Consider the following 16,594-nt stretch of genomic DNA (forward strand, 5'->3'; position numbering starts at 1 on the left):
GGGAATGTGAGAGAATTTCAAGTACACAAGATCATCTTGTGTGGCTGCAGCCCTTATTTTAGGTGAGCAGAAGCATTTAAACTGCAACTGTATACAAAGTAGCCCACCTAGAAATAATTATAATTATATGGGCCTACATAATTTTCAGCAATTTACATCATACTGTTGAAACTGCCTAAGATGTCTAATGTATAAATGAATAGAAATTAGTGAGTGTATTGGCAGAACACAGGACTATTACTACAATATTTAGATAAAAATGTTTCTTGAAATTAAATTCTTAATTTTAATGGAATTATAAGAATGTTTATGAGTTTACGCAGCATTTTAAATTTAATATATGAAAACAATCTGTTACAAATTACAATCTGTGAAAATTACCATTAATTAAAGCAGCATATATTTGAAAGCAACATGCTTCTCTACTTGCGAAAAATATTAAATAATATATTTTTTAATGGGTGTAACAAAAATACTCATTAATAATGCCTGTATTTCTTTGTCAAATTTGATTGCAGGGTTCTTTTCTCCGCTAATTGGACCAGAATACCAGAACAGTTCTATGATATTACCGGAATGTCCCAAAACATCATGTCTCTTATTATTCAGTATGCGTACACAGGATCTGTCTTCATTACAGAAGAGAATGTGTTGGAGCTCTTAGTGGCGGCTGATCAGTTCTTAATCTCAGGTCTTGTAGATGCCTGCTGTCAGTTCCTGGAGTCACGCTTATGTCCGGAGAACTGCATTGGCATTTGCATGTTTACAGAGGATTTCCACTCCTGCTCAAAGCTCCGCCATAAAGCAAAGCTCTACGTCCTGCAGCACTTTGAGGAGGTTCTGCAAGTATCTGAAGAGTTCCTGGAGCTCTCACTGGAACAGCTCGAGGAGATCATTGATAAGGATGAGCTGAATGTCAAACAGGAGGAGGTGGTTTTTGAAGCCGTGCTCCACTGGATTGATTACGCACCTGAAAGCAGGAGGAAACACATCGCCATGCTTCTGCCAAAGGTAAAACAGAGGAGCTATCTTTCAACAGTCTGCACTTTTTTTTTTTACTTTTTTTTTTCAAAAGTACTATTTTTTTTGTATGTTTGCCTTGTTTTCCATTAAGATACATTTACTTGAGAAGGAAAATGACTTAAGATACTAAGTCTTGTGTATTAAACAATATAAATTAATAACAAAATTAAGTGAGATTATGCTTAAAACAAGAAAAATATATTATAATTTTTATCAATATATTGAATTAGTTTTCAATTTTTGTTTTCAGTTTAATTTTGGTTTAATTAATTTTTTTGTGTTTTTGTAATTTTTTTGTGTTTTTGTAATTTTTATTATTTTTTTAAATAAGCCTATTTTTAATAAGCCTATATTTTTTTTTTTTTTTTTTTTTTTTTATATTTTTTTTTTTTTAGTTTTATTGTTATTTCAGCACATCGAATTAAACTAAATGATATTGCGAATGCATCTGATGTTGCCTTCACAGCTGAAAAAAAAAAAAAAAAAGTTTTTTGTTAAATATAACAACCCTGCCAATGTTTTACTTTTGAAAAAACTTTATTTTTCTTGAGACCCACTGTGAGATATTTTTCTTATTTTAAACATAAACATGCATAATGATACATTTTTTTTTTCGTAAAACAAGACTTAATATCTTAAATCATTTGTCTTCGTATTGCTAGATGTATCTTAATTTTAGAAAGTTTCGATATTTGTACTAGAAACAAGATGAGATATATTGTAATGCTGCAAGCACTTTGAACACCATATCAACTGTCTAGTAACAGCCTTGCAACAATCTAGCAATTCTGATAGTTTAAACTCTTTTCACTATGCTTCAGGTTCGAATGGGATTGATGACATCAGACTATTTCATCAATAATGTAAAGAGCAATGCACTGGTGAAGGAGAATGAAGCCTGCATGCCTCTCATCATCAATGCAATGAAGGCTTTGTTTGAATTTGACATGGATTTACATGGACCCATCAGCTTAGAGCTCATACATCAACTGACACGCCCACGTCTGCCCTCTGCGATCCTATTGGCCATCGGAGGATGGAGCAATGGAAGTCCCTCCAATGTGATTGAGGCATATGATGCAAATGCAGACCGCTGGGTCAGTGTGACTCTTGAGGATGAGCGTCCCAGAGCCTATCATGGCACAGCTGTCCTGGATGAGTTTGTCTACTGTGTTGGTGGTTATGACAGTGTGGAGTATTTTAACAGTGTGAGGAAACTCAATCTTATCACTCAAACTTGGAATGAGGTGAGCAATGTTGTAGGTCAAAAGGTAACTTTAATTTTGCTTCCTATAAAAAAAAAGTACTGTGGTGAAATGATGGGTATCAGATTGTACTTTGATATGGACCACAGTACTGAATTAAATTGGTTTAAAGAATACTTTAAAGAATAACACTGTATTACCATGGTGCATGTCCAAATAATGGTAAAACCATGATACATTTTTGTTTCCCAACAATTATTGTAGCTTCAGATATAATATAATATAATATAATATAATATAATATAATATAATATAATATAATATAATATAATATAATATAATATAATATAATATAATATAATATTTGGATAAGTGTTATTTAATTATATTTAAGATATATACTTTTATTTTAGATGTTAGTAATTTTGTTGTATTTTTGTCATTTTTATTTCAATTTATATCTATATATATCTATGTATTTAAATGTTTCAGTTTTACCTACTTTAGTACAGTACATCAAGTTAAACTTAATAAAAATAAGAAGTGTTGCCTTGGCAACTAGCTGAAATAAGTTTAAGGGTTTTATTTATTTTATAAATAAATGTATTTTTTCACCTTATTTTTCACCTTCTTTCCAGCTTTCATATTTTTATTTTATTTCATGCGATAATATTTCATGCACTTTTTTGTATGGCTTAAGTTTTAAGTTAACTATAATAACCCTGGTAATATAATATAATATAATATAATATTATATAATATAATATAATATACTGTAACATAATATAATATGATATAATATAATATAATATAATATAACAGAAAGTGTTTGGACAAAAACAACCAGAATTACCTTCATGACTGTGTCAAAAAAGTATTTTTTAAAGCACATTTATACATATTATAAAGTACATTTAAAAGTCCATCAGAAGTCATTGTAATACCATTGTACTTTATTACAATTAATAGAAGAGAGCAATGAGATAGTGTATTGATAGGCACTGACTTATATGCCAAAAAATTTTAAAACCCTGTTGTGTTGTAGGTGGCTCCCATGTATGAACGGCGATGCTATGTTAGTGTTGCTGTTCTGGATGGGTTCATTTATGCCATCGGTGGCTTTGATGGACATGGACGGCTCAAATCAGCAGAGCGCTATGATCCTGACACCAACCAGTGGACACTGACCGCATCCATGAACGAACGGAGGAGTGATGCCAGCGCCACCTCACTGCAGGGCAAGGTAAGAACAATCACCCATGACCTGTAAAACAGAAGGACTGGTGAAATGGAGAAATTGTGGACTATAGCATAAGAATACTGTGAAAAAAGACCATTGTATGAAATATAAATAAGTGTCGTAAACACTGTTTTTCTGAACAATCAGTAACAGCTGTGGAAAGGCTTTAGTCACGAACATCATGTATGATATTTGTGTGTTTGGCAGGTTTATATCTGTGGAGGTTTTACTGGGACAGAGTGTCTTTTCTCAGCTGAAAGCTTTAACCCTCAGACAAACCAGTGGACTCTCATCGCTCCCATGAGAAGCCGCCGCAGTGGTGTTGGTGTGATCGCTTACGGGGAACTAGTTTATGCTGTGAGTATTAAACACACACATCAGTGTTATTTTAGAATCACTGACATACTTTTTTAGCTTTTATTCATATTTTGCATTTAATTTTTAAAACATTTTATGTATTTTCAAATTTTATTTTAGTTTTTTTGTTGTTGTTGTTTTTGTCATTTTTATTAGTTTTTGTTATTTAAATATATCTTTGTCTATATAGTAGCATAATAATTTTGTATCATTTTAGAATACAGTTAAACTAAATGTTTTTTTTTTTAAATTCAGTTTTATTTTTTGTACATAAGTTAAGCTAAATTAAGTGTTTTATGCCTATATAGTTTTAATAATTTTTATTATAGTTTTAGTTTATTTTAGTAAGTTAAGTTAAATTAAAACGAAAATGAGAAATGTTGCCATGCAGAATTATCTGAAAATTTTTTTTAAGTATTTTTTTTTATTTCAAAAACAATTTTTAAATAGTTTTAGTTAACTGTAATAACCCTTACACACCTACAGAATCATGGAAGCGATCACAGTTTAAAGGCTGTTTTGTGTGTATGTAAATGCATGCATGAGTGTGCATACAAATACAGAGAATGCATACATTTTTAAAGGTTGGTGGTTTTGATGGTGCCACCCGTTTGCGGAGCGCAGAAACCTACAACCCACTGACAAACATCTGGTGTGATATTGCATCTATGTACAATCCACGCAGTAACTTTGGCATTGAGGTGAGTGGACAGTTATTATTTGTATTTGTAGAAACTATGAAATAACATTACAATAAGTATTTGGTAATTATGAATATAGGGAATCTGTATTGGTCCCATATTGACACTAAGTGGAAAGTTGCATCTAAAAAAAACTCCAGAAGGCTTAATGGAAATCAGAAGGAATCAGTATTGCCAAGTGTGTTGGATTATGAAAACATCTTCCTAATTTCAAGAGTCAAGAAATTCTGTGTTGTACATTATTGGGTTTCATTGCAGTGTTTCATCATTTATTCATATAAAGGTAAATACTTTAGCTGAACATTATTTAATTTCCTTTATACCTTCTTCAAAATCCAGGTAATTGATGATCAGTTGTTTGCTGTCGGAGGGTTTAATGGAGTCAGCACAACGTCTGATGCGGAGTGCTACGATGAGAAGACAAATGAATGGTAACATCCACAAACACTAAATCTCAAACCATTTCACACTGCATGAGCTAATGCCTCTAAATTCTTTGTATTCTCAGCCTCTGTTTTCTGTTTTACACACAGGTTTGATGCAAATGAAATGGCCATTTTCCGCAGTGCTCTGAGTTGTTGCGTAATATCAGGATTGCCTAACATGGCACAGTATGCTGCCCAACGAGACGCAGTCCAGATACAAGACGAGTCTGACAGTGAATGACCTGCTTCCAGCACCATTCTGAGCTTTCATAGCACCTGTGATGTGACACATGAATAAATGCAATCAAAAAATGTTGTATTCTAAGTGTTAATCTTCCTGTCAGATACAGTGTTGTTCATCAGATTGTAGGTCCAAATCCTGCAAGTGTAGAAACTATCTCAGTTGTTGTCCCATTAGGACTGTTCCTGTATTATTGTACTAAATTGCTTTGGAGTAAAGCTTCTAAATGACAACAAAATCTGAATCTTAACATATTGATAAAAATGACAGTAAAAGAGTAAAAATGCAATGTCTAATATTGTGATTTTTGTTTATTATATTTATTTTTATGATTTTTTTTTTTTATATTTTTATTTTTTATTTTTAATGTATTTGTGTGTTTTTCTGTGTTTCAGGTTAATACATTTTGGTCTTTTTTTATATATTTGATCACATATTGTATATGATTGATTTAGCTCCTAAATAATCTGTGATGTTTTTTTTTTTATTACTGTAGGCATCATAGACACATGGAAATACCACTTTATGTAACTTTATGTTACATTAAACAATCGAGAATAAAATAATATTTTGCAGTCATTTATGACTTCTGAAAACAATAAAGATTGTAAACAGTAAAACCTGGAGGCATTTTAGTGCATCAGTTGTACTGAATATGTGTGTAACACTAGGCTCAGTCATTCCAAGTTCAGCTGTGTGGTAATTTTTTAATTCATAATCTGAAAAAATACACAACCTATAGGCTATATTGTTATACTTGTACGTTTAGCGCCATCTAGTGTTTAGAATATTACAGTGCCTTGGCATCGTTTTGGTTCCGACTGACGACGCTTTCTGTACTGTAAATATGGCGGATAAAGACATGAACATGTTCTGCGGGGTTTGGAGCTTATGAAAGTTATTTTTTGACATTTATTTGCTGCTGACAAGAACACACCTCGAACCAAAACAAAGGTACGTTTCGACTGCTGATGAGGCGGTATACTGATAGTCTGAAATCTGCAGCGTTTGAATGAATGAATGGAATATATCGAATCAGTTCTGTATTGCTTGAATATACTGACGTTCCACGCAAGTATTTTCAATGGACTTTCCAATAATAATCGTATATATTATTATCAAGTGAGTAGGTTAGTGCACTAATACCAATCTTTTTCCACAACTGTTTTCTGTATAGAATTAAGTAGAATTATAGCTGCAATCTGAAGTCTACAGCAAAATAAGTGATTATGTGATGCATTAGCTGCATGCATTTTGGTTCAACGTGTGTAGTTCTGTGTATTTATTTGCATTATATTCTAAATGTAATTACATTCTCCTATATGTCAAATTAAACTGGTGTATAACTCTGCTACTTATCCATCAACTGTCAATTCATGTATTCTGTAACATTTAATGAATTAAATGAATTAATGAATTATTTACCTCAAAATGGTAAATAAATAGGAAACTTATTAAGTTATTAATGAAACTTTGTGTGATTGTATCTCAGCAGGTTTCCATGAAGAGCAGCAAGAGGAAATGTGCGCCGCCGGTGCGCATGGATCCAAGAGGAGACTGGAGTGGAATATGCATGAAGATCAGAGAAATGAAGGAGATTGTGAAGACAATCCCAGCACCGACTGACAGCTGTCATCTTGGAATGGTGCTTGAGAGTAACCAGGAAGAGTCAAACCAGGGTTTTATATCTTCTGCAGGCACAGAAGAAGGACCATCAGAAGAGCGTCCAAGCTGCTCCACACAGGATTCTCTTCCAGATACCATAGGACTGATTTCTGCTCTGGATCAGGGGTGGAATGCACTGATTGGATAGTTAAACCTGTGCCCAAAGATGTCCCATTATGCAAGGAGATAATTCCATTAATTATGAGTCTGAATAATGAAGAGTTGGAGGTTGAGCCTGGCAGAAGTGATCCCGTCTGCCCTGTGCCTGTTGAATGTTCATTAGGTGGAAAATTGTTGGAGGATCTGGATTGGCTACAGAAGAGGAAGGATATTAAATTGTGCCATGCTTCAGGAGATGAATCAGTGAAGGTGTGTATTTCAAAATCATCAGGATTAAGTGTTTTTTTTTTACTGATAACGTTTTCCAAACACTAAAACATTAAAACAAATAAATTGCTGTGTTTTCTCTCCATTTGTTTTTTGTTTCTTTTTGTTTTTTTGAACAGCTGAAAATTTTTCTTCTCGAAATGGGGTTGGGCAGACCAGAATTCCTCAGTGAAGCAAATGGGCACATTAAAAAATCCAATCAGCTAATGCAAAAAAGAATGGAATTCTTCTATGACTTCATCATTCCTGGTAATCCTTAGTTTATGACTAAAACATTATTTTAAAGAACCATTTTACCAGACGTGATTTAATAAGCCGTAAAAGTCTCCTTTAAGTTAGATTGTAAAAACAAACGAAAAACACAATGCAGTAATGCACGTGAGCCTGGAGGTGGAGCTGCACTCCAAGGCCCACTAAGCCCAGGAGCAGAGCTGCACCACAGGATCCACTGTGCATTAGTGTAAAGTCATTTGCATAAGCGAATAAATGAAATGTATAAATACATATTAATTAAAATTAGTCTAAAATAAACAATGAGCCTTAATACACTTTACAGAAGGACCAAAATATGGAAAGTTTGTCTTTCATAAAATAATAACTAATATTTTCTAAAACAAAACATGAGGTCATTTCTGTTTATAATTATAAACTGAGTTACAAGTTGAAATTATTGCTATGTCAACATATAATGCAGATGCTGCGCATAGATATTATTTTGAGTGTCAATCAATGCCATTTTTGCTTATCTATGGACCATGTACAAGTATGACACCCTAAAGAACCGGAACCACATAAAGAAAATCCTGACTAAACTCATTAGTGAAAACATGGTGGAGCAGATCAAAGGACGAGGATTAGCAAGATCCTTCAGATTGGGGAACAACTACAAAGAAAAGAATAAGAAACCCGCCACTCCTCGAATACATCCTTTTACATCTCCTATAGAGAATTTTATTTAACTTTTTTTGTGTTTATAATATAGAACAAATTTTTACTATTATTATTATTATTATTATTATTATTATTACTATTATTATTATTATTATAACCTTTATTTAACTAGGGGGAAATGTTTTTATTTTTATTTTAAAGAAATTCCAAATCTTTTACAGGAGTGTGCTGGCTTAGATATGCAGCCAAAAATAAATGTACGTTTCAGTTTTTACATTTCAGTGACTTATACTCCAGTTCACAAATAATGGGTGCAAAATGTTTCAGAGACACCAGATTATATAGCTTTCTGTGTTTTTACAGATTATAAATTATACATGTTTAATATTATTTAAATAGCTTTAAAATCTTATAGATATTAAACACTTTTTTTATTTTATTATTCAGTTTGTTTTCCATGTAAATTTTTTTATTTTTTTATTTTTTTTGGTATTTAAAAAAACAAGGCACACTTAAAATGGATCATGCACTTTTTTCAGATATTTTGTATTCATTTGCAGAAGTCAAGGCAAGGCCACTCCAAGCAGAACATCTCGCTGGGTTTCTGGTCAGGAAAAAGAGGCATCACAGACCTCGAATACGACAGCATCAGACTCTGAAAACAGTGTGGATCCTCCTCCCTCTACAGAGGAGCTGAAATGGGAGTCAGATTCCCTCATAGACTCAGAGAATCCACCGCAGAAGATGTCAGTAGGCATCACAGATGAAGATGATAAAGAAACAACAGACCCCAACAAGAAACAACAGAAGACAGCCATGATGAGAGTTCTGAATCAGATCCTACGCAAAACTCAAAACCCCCACCAGAGCATCTGTGATCCCTGTGTTTAATACTCCAGACTACCGCTTTAAGTGCATCTGTGGAGAGCTTGGCCTGGTGGACTACAAGCCTAGGGTCCAGTGCTTGAACTGTCTGCTGTGGCAGCATGCGGAGTGTGTCAGCTACAAAGAGGAGAACCTGGAAACAACCCCGTTTTATTGCCCTCACTGCCTGGTGGCCATGACACCTGTGTCTACTGGAGCCACTCTTATCATCTCGCCCAGCTCCATCTGTCACCAGTGGGTGGATGAAATTACATTCACACTTCTTCCCTGAGAGTGCTGGTTAGAACCAACTAGAGAGGCACAACTGCAATTTACTTAGTTTAACCGGTAGTTTGGACTTTGATTCTATTTTGATTGCATTGTTTATTGGAAATTAATTTCTTATGTGCTGCTTAATATTTTTTGTGAAAACTGTGTTTTTAGGATACTAAAAGGTAGGATACTAAGTAGGATACTTTTATGAATAGAAAGTTCCGAAGAACATTTTGTAACATTATAAATGTGTTTACTGTCACTTTTGGTCAGAATAATCTAATGCAAAATGGGCTAAAAAAGGGAAGTTTTCCTCAATAAATAAATGCATGGAAAAAATTATATTTTCAAATAATGCATTTTATGTATTTACATGCACCAGTCTAACAATATATAGCGATACATGTTATACTAAAGATATATCAGTAACACTTTACAATAAGTTTGATTAGTTAAGATTAGTTAACTTCTTTAGATACATAAACTAATTATGAACAATACTTATACAGCCTTTTGTAATCTTAGTTCATATTAATTTCAACATTTACTAATGCATTATTAAAATCAAAAGTTACGCTTGTTAACATTAGTTAATGCACCATAAATTAACATGAACAACAATGACTGACTTTTATTAACTAATGTTAACAAAGATGAACAAATACTGTAATTAATGTATTGTTCATGTTAGTTAATACCTTATTGTAGAGTGTTACCAAAATGTCTAACCATCCACACTATTGCATGATAATGTTGTTTATTAGACGTTTTTATCATTCATTCAGCTCTGAAAGTGATTCCAATAAAAGAATGTCTCTTTGTTATTGTTAAAGGAGTAGTTCACTTTCAGAATAAAAATTCTGTCATTATTTACTCTGAAAGTGAACTACTCCTTTAAGTGTGAATTTCCCAGTTCTCATAGAATTAGAACGGTAATCAAAACTTATAGTTATCGTCCTTGGTGTGAATGTGATTTTTTATTTTATTTTTTGGTGTATCAGGGTGTTAAGAGACACGGTTTCATCCAGCCTCACATTCTGGCTGAGCAGGATGTGGTCATCACCACTTATGATGTGCTGCGCAGTGCACACTGAATTCAATGACGTTGACATCCCCCGCAGCAATAGCAAAGACGGCCGCTGATTCCGCAACCAGAAGCGCTACATGGCCATACCGGATGGTGGCGTGTCTGTCTGGATGAAGCTCAGACGGTGGAGTGCACAACAGCAAAGGTGATCACATCATTTTGCAGGCATTAATCCTGTTCAGTTTTAATCCCAGAGACAACACAGTCACAGAACAGCTTCATTTGGAATGGCCAGGACATTCATTTTTATAATGGTAAAATCTCTTGTTTTTTTTTCTATTCAGGCTGCAGAAATGGCTTTGCGTCTCACATCTGTTAATCGCTGGTGTGTCAGTGGAACACCTGTGCAGAGAGGTTTGGAAGGTAAGCAGAATTAATATTGCATTTGAAATAGGGCTTGGTGATAGAGATAAAAAAATATCTTGAGATAGGCAGCATTTATTTGATTAAAAAAATACACTAAATCAGTAATATTGTGAATCATTATTACAATAAGTGGTGTACTATTATGATTTATTAATTGATATAATTTATTTGTTTGTTTGTTTTCAAATAAACTGTTTTTTTTATTATTGTTCAAACAACCTTGGATTCAAAATTGGAAAGCAAAATGCAGTAAATTGTAGTAGTAAATAATCTCGGGATGTTGTCCTCATTTAATGAACAAAATTATATTTAAAAAAAATATATTTTTATATGCACCAGTGTACAATATATCGCAATAAATGAGAATATTTACTAACATTTTTTTCTAGAAAATGTAATACTAACAAATAAAATGCCAAATTGGGGCTTTCCTAAATGATGGCAGAAATTAATCACTGAGTCTATGTTTTGAACCAATTCTTTAAAAAAGACATTTGAAAGAACTTCTCTGTTTTACTGGCAATTTTGCAGCTGTGGTCAGTATTATAATATATGTCTTAACATAATCAACAATGAATCAGCCTAATGTAATAAAAAGAGTTATATTATGTGGTGATACATACATTACATTTTTAGACTTGTATAGTCTTGTACTGTTTTGGGGAGTTGATCCCTATTGGGTCAAATACAGTTGGAAGATTTGAGATTTGGGGCAGACTAGAGAAAGAAAACATCCAAAATACACATTTTCCCCCTCTATCTATATATGTAGATTTTAATTGAACTACATATATTTAAGGGAATTTTCTCAAAATAAGTTTTTTTTCTGTACTTTAAAGATGGGATTGTTTATATATCATTCACCTGAATTATAAAATTTTATTCCTAAAAATAGGGTTTGGTAATATATTTAAAATATGGTAATATTAATTTTCTGGCTGTTGACAGTATTTTAATAGTGATTAAAAGGTAATATCCAAAATCCCTTCTATAAAACTTATAACTGTCAACAATTTCCGTTCTTGAAATGAATTCAAATTAGTGCATGTTTAATTAGATAATGACTTATTTGCCTATTTATACATAACATTTCAGAAATCTTGTCATACAAAACAAGTGTCTTAATGTACTTTGATTAATCAACTGGGAAGGTATGGCTATCTGTTAAAATATTCACCTGTGGTGTCTTGCCTTAATCCCAAATCCATATTTTATTTATTTTTTTCCAAACCCAATTCTTAATTAATTTAAATTAATTCATTATAGTTTAGTAATTTTAATCCCAATTCAAATATATTTACTGTTGGGGTTTTTTTTGTCCAAAAATTTTTCACATCATTGTCGATTAATTTTGTGTGCATTTGTATCGTTGCTTAACTTTTTTTTTTTTTATATATATAATTGTGTATTGGTTTAATGCACAATCTGATAGAGCTTCTGAATGCAAAGCATCCTGGGATTCCTCCAACCTTGAGAGATGACAGTCTCAAAGAGGAGGATGGGTAATCGCTCATCGGCTTAAATATGAGAAAGAAAATGAGATAAATTTGCTAATCATTTCTAGTTCTCTGTGTTTTTGTCCTAGGCTGAGCAGCTAAAGCAGCATTACATGAACAAGGTGAGCACATCAGAACCTACAGCCTGTTCTTCAGCATATTAAAGAGTTAAAACGCAACATATATGATATGTACATCTCCGTTTTCTCTTTCTCCTGTAGGGTAGCCACTCCACGAAGGTCGAGGCTGTGGTTCGAGTCTTAAAGAAAATTCAGATGACCGACCCGGGAGCCAAGTCTCTTGTGTTCTCCACGGTAACACTCTCATTAAATAAGTTACATCATCAAACACCAGACTACAGCTCTTAACCTCTGACCTTACATTTACGCCTTGTCTCTCAGTGGCAGGGCGTCCTGGACAACATTGGGAAAGCCCTTTTCGACAACAACATGGAGTTTGCACAGATCAACGGAATTCACAAATTTCAGGTTTGTGTTGAGTGTAACATAACAAAATGTTGGTCTAATGAAGGATTTTCCCACTTTCTTTTCTGTAATTACTTAAATATCTCATAAAATGAGTAGATCCGACAACAATATTAATTCAACAAGGGAATGGAGGTACAGGGGCGGTGTTTTGTTTTATCTCACTCTTTTGTCTGTGTAGGTTTTTAAAGGGCATGGCAAACGCTTTACTGTTTCGGGAAACCCAACGACTTGTTTGAAAAGAAATCCCATCACAGTGAGTCAAGGGCAGTTCACTGACAGCCATAGAGTTGATGTCTTTAAGAGTGTTTGGTCAGAGAAGGAGGTATTTTAAATTTATTTTTCTCTAGAAATTAAATGAATCCATTATAAAACTCTTTTTTGAAAATGTTTTTAAATATACATTTATATTTAATAATAATTTAAAATAAAACTTGTTTAATTTATGTATAAATGAGACACAAAACATTTGTTAATGTTAAATTGTATTAATTAATAAATGAGATGACAAATGTAGATGACAGAATGACAAATTCTGAAATTTCAATGAATCAATTTTAAAACTGATGAAATCTATGCTTTCAATTAACAGTTGATGACAAGAATCACAAAATCACCTTATATTATCCAATTAATTGGGTTGACTATAATATGCCGTATAAAATGTGAAATTATGATTGTTGCATTAATTTGTAGGAGAACCTGAGTGCTTTCAAATATGAGGAAAAGATCAACATCTTGCTGCTACCACTGCACACAGGCTCAAATGGGCTAAACATCATTGAAGCGATGCATGTGCTGCTGGTGGAGCCCATCCTAAACCCTGCCCACGAGCTGCAGGCTGTAGAAAGAGTGCACTGGATTGGCCAGACCAAGTAGGCATCAATCCAATCATATAACGTTCAACACAACGCATGCTGATAACAAATTCTCTCTCTCTCTCTCTCTCTCTCTCTCTCTCTCTCTCTCTCTCTCTCTCTCTCTCTCTCTCTCCTCTCTCTCTCTCTCTCTCTCTCTCTCTCTCTCTCTCTCTATATATATATATATATATATTTCAAGGAATAGTTTACCCAAAAATGTACTCACCCTCAGGCCATCCAAGATGTAGATAAGTTTGTTTCTTCATCTAAACATATTTGGAGAAATGTAGCACTGCATCACTTGCTCATCAATGGATCCTCTGCAGTGAATGGGTGCCGTCAGAATGAGAGTCCAAACAGCTGATAAAAACATCACAATAATCCACAAGTAATCCACACCACTCCAGTCCATCAGTTAATGTCCTGTGAAGCAAGAAAACTGCTTGTTTGTAAGAAAAAAATTCCATCACTAAGACATTTTAACATTAAACCATAAGTCCATAATCCATAATAACATTCCACCAAGGATCTCACATCAAAATCCACTCAAATATTTGTTTAGAACTGTTTTGGACTGTTTTCTATTGTAAGTAGTACATCTGTGCTTATTTTTCTCCTGATTCAGAGAGACAACTTTTTCCCTGGAGAGAGCAATATTATTCAAACATGCAGCTTTTCACTTTACAAGATGTTCATTGATGGACCACGAGGCCTGTGAGATGTTATCAGTAAATAACATTATTCTTTTGATTTCTGCAGACCGACATTCCTTCATCGGTTTCTGATCAAGTCCACCATCGAGGAGCGGATGTAAGCAATGCAAAAACAGCAGACCTTGTGAGTCCTTGATTAATTAAAACTAGTCCAGGTATGTTTCTCCCACTATAACTATCCTTGTACTAATTTACTGATTTAAAAGGAAACTCATTAACACAGAAAAGAAAACTGCATTTGTCAAGCCACTTAATGTGATCTTTAAATACATAGTAATTGTATACTCTTTAAGTCTTCTGTAGATTTGCTTTGTTTACTAAAAATGACCTTGACTAAACTTTCTAAAACCAACATCTTCTCTAGTCATAGTTCCACGTCTATGAAGCATTCGGAGGCCTCCGTGTTTACAGTGGCAGATCTGGCCAAGCTGTTCACAGAGGACAGCGAGTCTCTTGAGTAAATGTCTCTCCAGACCTGCCAGTCCAAAGACCAGTAATGTGAACACTACACTAACTCCAGCCAGGAGACGAGCCGTGCGCTGCTCTCCAGCTCTCCTGTATGTTTGCTTTGCACATTCCCCTTACTATATGGTCTGTCCCATGGTGTAACTTATTCATGATACTCAATGTGAAAAATAAATCACAGTTTGATGTACCGTATACACCGTATTGGTCCAGTATTTCTGTTTGTTTTTTTTTTAGATTGATTTCTAGTGGGTGTAATTTTTATCAATGCCATGTTGTGCATAAACAAGTGATTTTTAATATGATTTTGATGAACCAAATTGAAATTAGAATGCATTTCTAATGATGTACAGTGCATTGGTTTTAACATTAGCACTCATGTATTTGTGATTGATCGATCAAACCTTTTATAAGAAACCCACAGTAATCACAGTCTGTCAGTCTGTGCTGTGAAGTCAATTAAAAAACACATTATGTAACATTTTATTGGAATTATGCCCTTGTTTATTTTTTAATCTAAATGCATTTTATGATGTTTAGGAAGGAATTTGCTTGATTTTACAGCACTCATCGTCCGTTCAGGTGCTCCTTTCAGTGGATTGTCTGTGCAGAGTTGTAGCAGACCATTTTGAACATTTATCTGGTGCTATTTGCAAAACAAAAGACACTTGATTCAGTGTCTGTAAAACTTATCCAACAAAGAGCACTTGTAAAAAGTAAAACCAGAAAGTAAAAGGAAAGAGACTTTCTTTGTCCTAGAATGGACAAGGGAAGACGAGGAAACTGAAATCTTTCTCTCAAACTGTACTAAAATGCATAATATCTTTCATGTCAGGTTATGATAACCCAAACACAGTATTGCATATTTTCTCAGACTCAAAATAGTCTCAACAGAGGAATTAACCAAAATAAATTTTGTTTACAAGAAGACATGCATTTTATTGTATATTTCCTTTGAATTTTGTGTAGTTTGCAATGTTAAAATTTTTTTTTTATGTTTAATTTTTAGTTTTATTTTTATTTTTTTTGATTATCAGATGAAAATTAATTAATTGCAATGCCATCGCTTCACATTTTGGCATCTAACATTTGCAAATCTCCCTCACAAGGTTGAAAGACTGACCTCCTTCTCTGTCCAAACAGTGTTAAAGACATCAACTCTATGGCTAAGGTGTCAGTGAACTGCCCTTGACTCACTGTGATGGGATTTCTTTTCAAACAAGTCGTTGGGGTTCCCGAAACAGTAAAGCGTTTGCCATGCCCTTTAAAAACCTACACAGACAAAAGAGTGAGATAAAACAAAACACCGCCCCTGTACCTCCATTCCCTTTGCATGACAAACAAACTCCTTGTTGACCAACGCACTGTGAGGTGTAAAGCGCTGTCTGCTAAGTGGGTTGTCTTGTCAGTAGTATTTTTTTCTACTTTTGCCTAAAATCTAGTTGGTTGGTGTTACCTTGGACTCCCCGCAACTTGTCCTATTCATGTGTGGAATCTTATTGTTGGCGTGGACATCATTCAAGCTGGTGTTCCAAAGCAACTGGAGGTTCCCACTTCATTAGAGCTGTGTTTCGGAGAGCTGGAGAGAGCGCAAGCACTACGTCTGGCTCTGACAGTTAGTCGAGGTGATAACCGAGAAGATTTGGTGGAAAGGGCCGAAGACAGTACTACGTTTCAGGAGAGAGGAGACCAGAAAGGCTTTAAGGATGACACCTGCTACACTGGCACTGACATGGTCTTTGCTCTCAATATGGACAGTAACTTCTGCTGTGCAGATTGAAGAAGGTGGTAAGTCTGATTAAACACATGCAAAGAGAAATATTCAAGTGCATTACTTTACTGTTACATGC

At 34.0% G+C, this 16,594-nt stretch overlaps 2 protein-coding genes and 1 pseudogene across 4 annotated transcripts in view; all 3 read left to right on the top strand.

Annotated features, from left to right (window-relative positions):
- On the top strand, positions 1-5,332 carry LOC109090828 (kelch-like protein 10; the record flags this gene model as incomplete). The annotated part of the gene is made up of 8 exons (XM_019104672.2): positions 1-62; positions 519-1,011; positions 1,845-2,270; positions 3,274-3,471; positions 3,676-3,825; positions 4,410-4,526; positions 4,866-4,957; positions 5,060-5,332. Coding segments are annotated over 8 exons (1,671 nt in total), but the record flags the coding sequence as incomplete, so codon positions are not given.
- Positions 5,333-6,688: 1,356 nt separating this feature from the next.
- Positions 6,689-14,939, top strand: LOC109090235 (annotated as a pseudogene).
- Positions 14,699-16,594, top strand: part of si:dkeyp-110a12.4 (pancreatic secretory granule membrane major glycoprotein GP2) — a 9,128-nt gene continuing 7,232 nt past the window's right edge. The window contains exons 1-2 of one of the 3 annotated variants that reach the window (XM_042743036.1): positions 14,699-14,836; positions 16,187-16,529. In XM_042743036.1, coding sequence (XP_042598970.1) covers positions 16,451-16,529 — 79 coding nt within the window. In that variant the 5' untranslated portion in view covers positions 14,699-14,836; positions 16,187-16,450. Of the gene's footprint in view, positions 14,837-15,792; positions 16,533-16,594 lie in introns of those variants that run through there. The other 2 variants (XM_042743034.1, XM_042743035.1) reach the window with 2 other exon arrangements.

The sequence above is a fragment of the Cyprinus carpio genome, chromosome B17 (assembly GCF_018340385.1).
Source record: "Cyprinus carpio isolate SPL01 chromosome B17, ASM1834038v1, whole genome shotgun sequence".
Taxonomy (NCBI): Eukaryota; Metazoa; Chordata; class Actinopteri; order Cypriniformes; family Cyprinidae; genus Cyprinus; species Cyprinus carpio.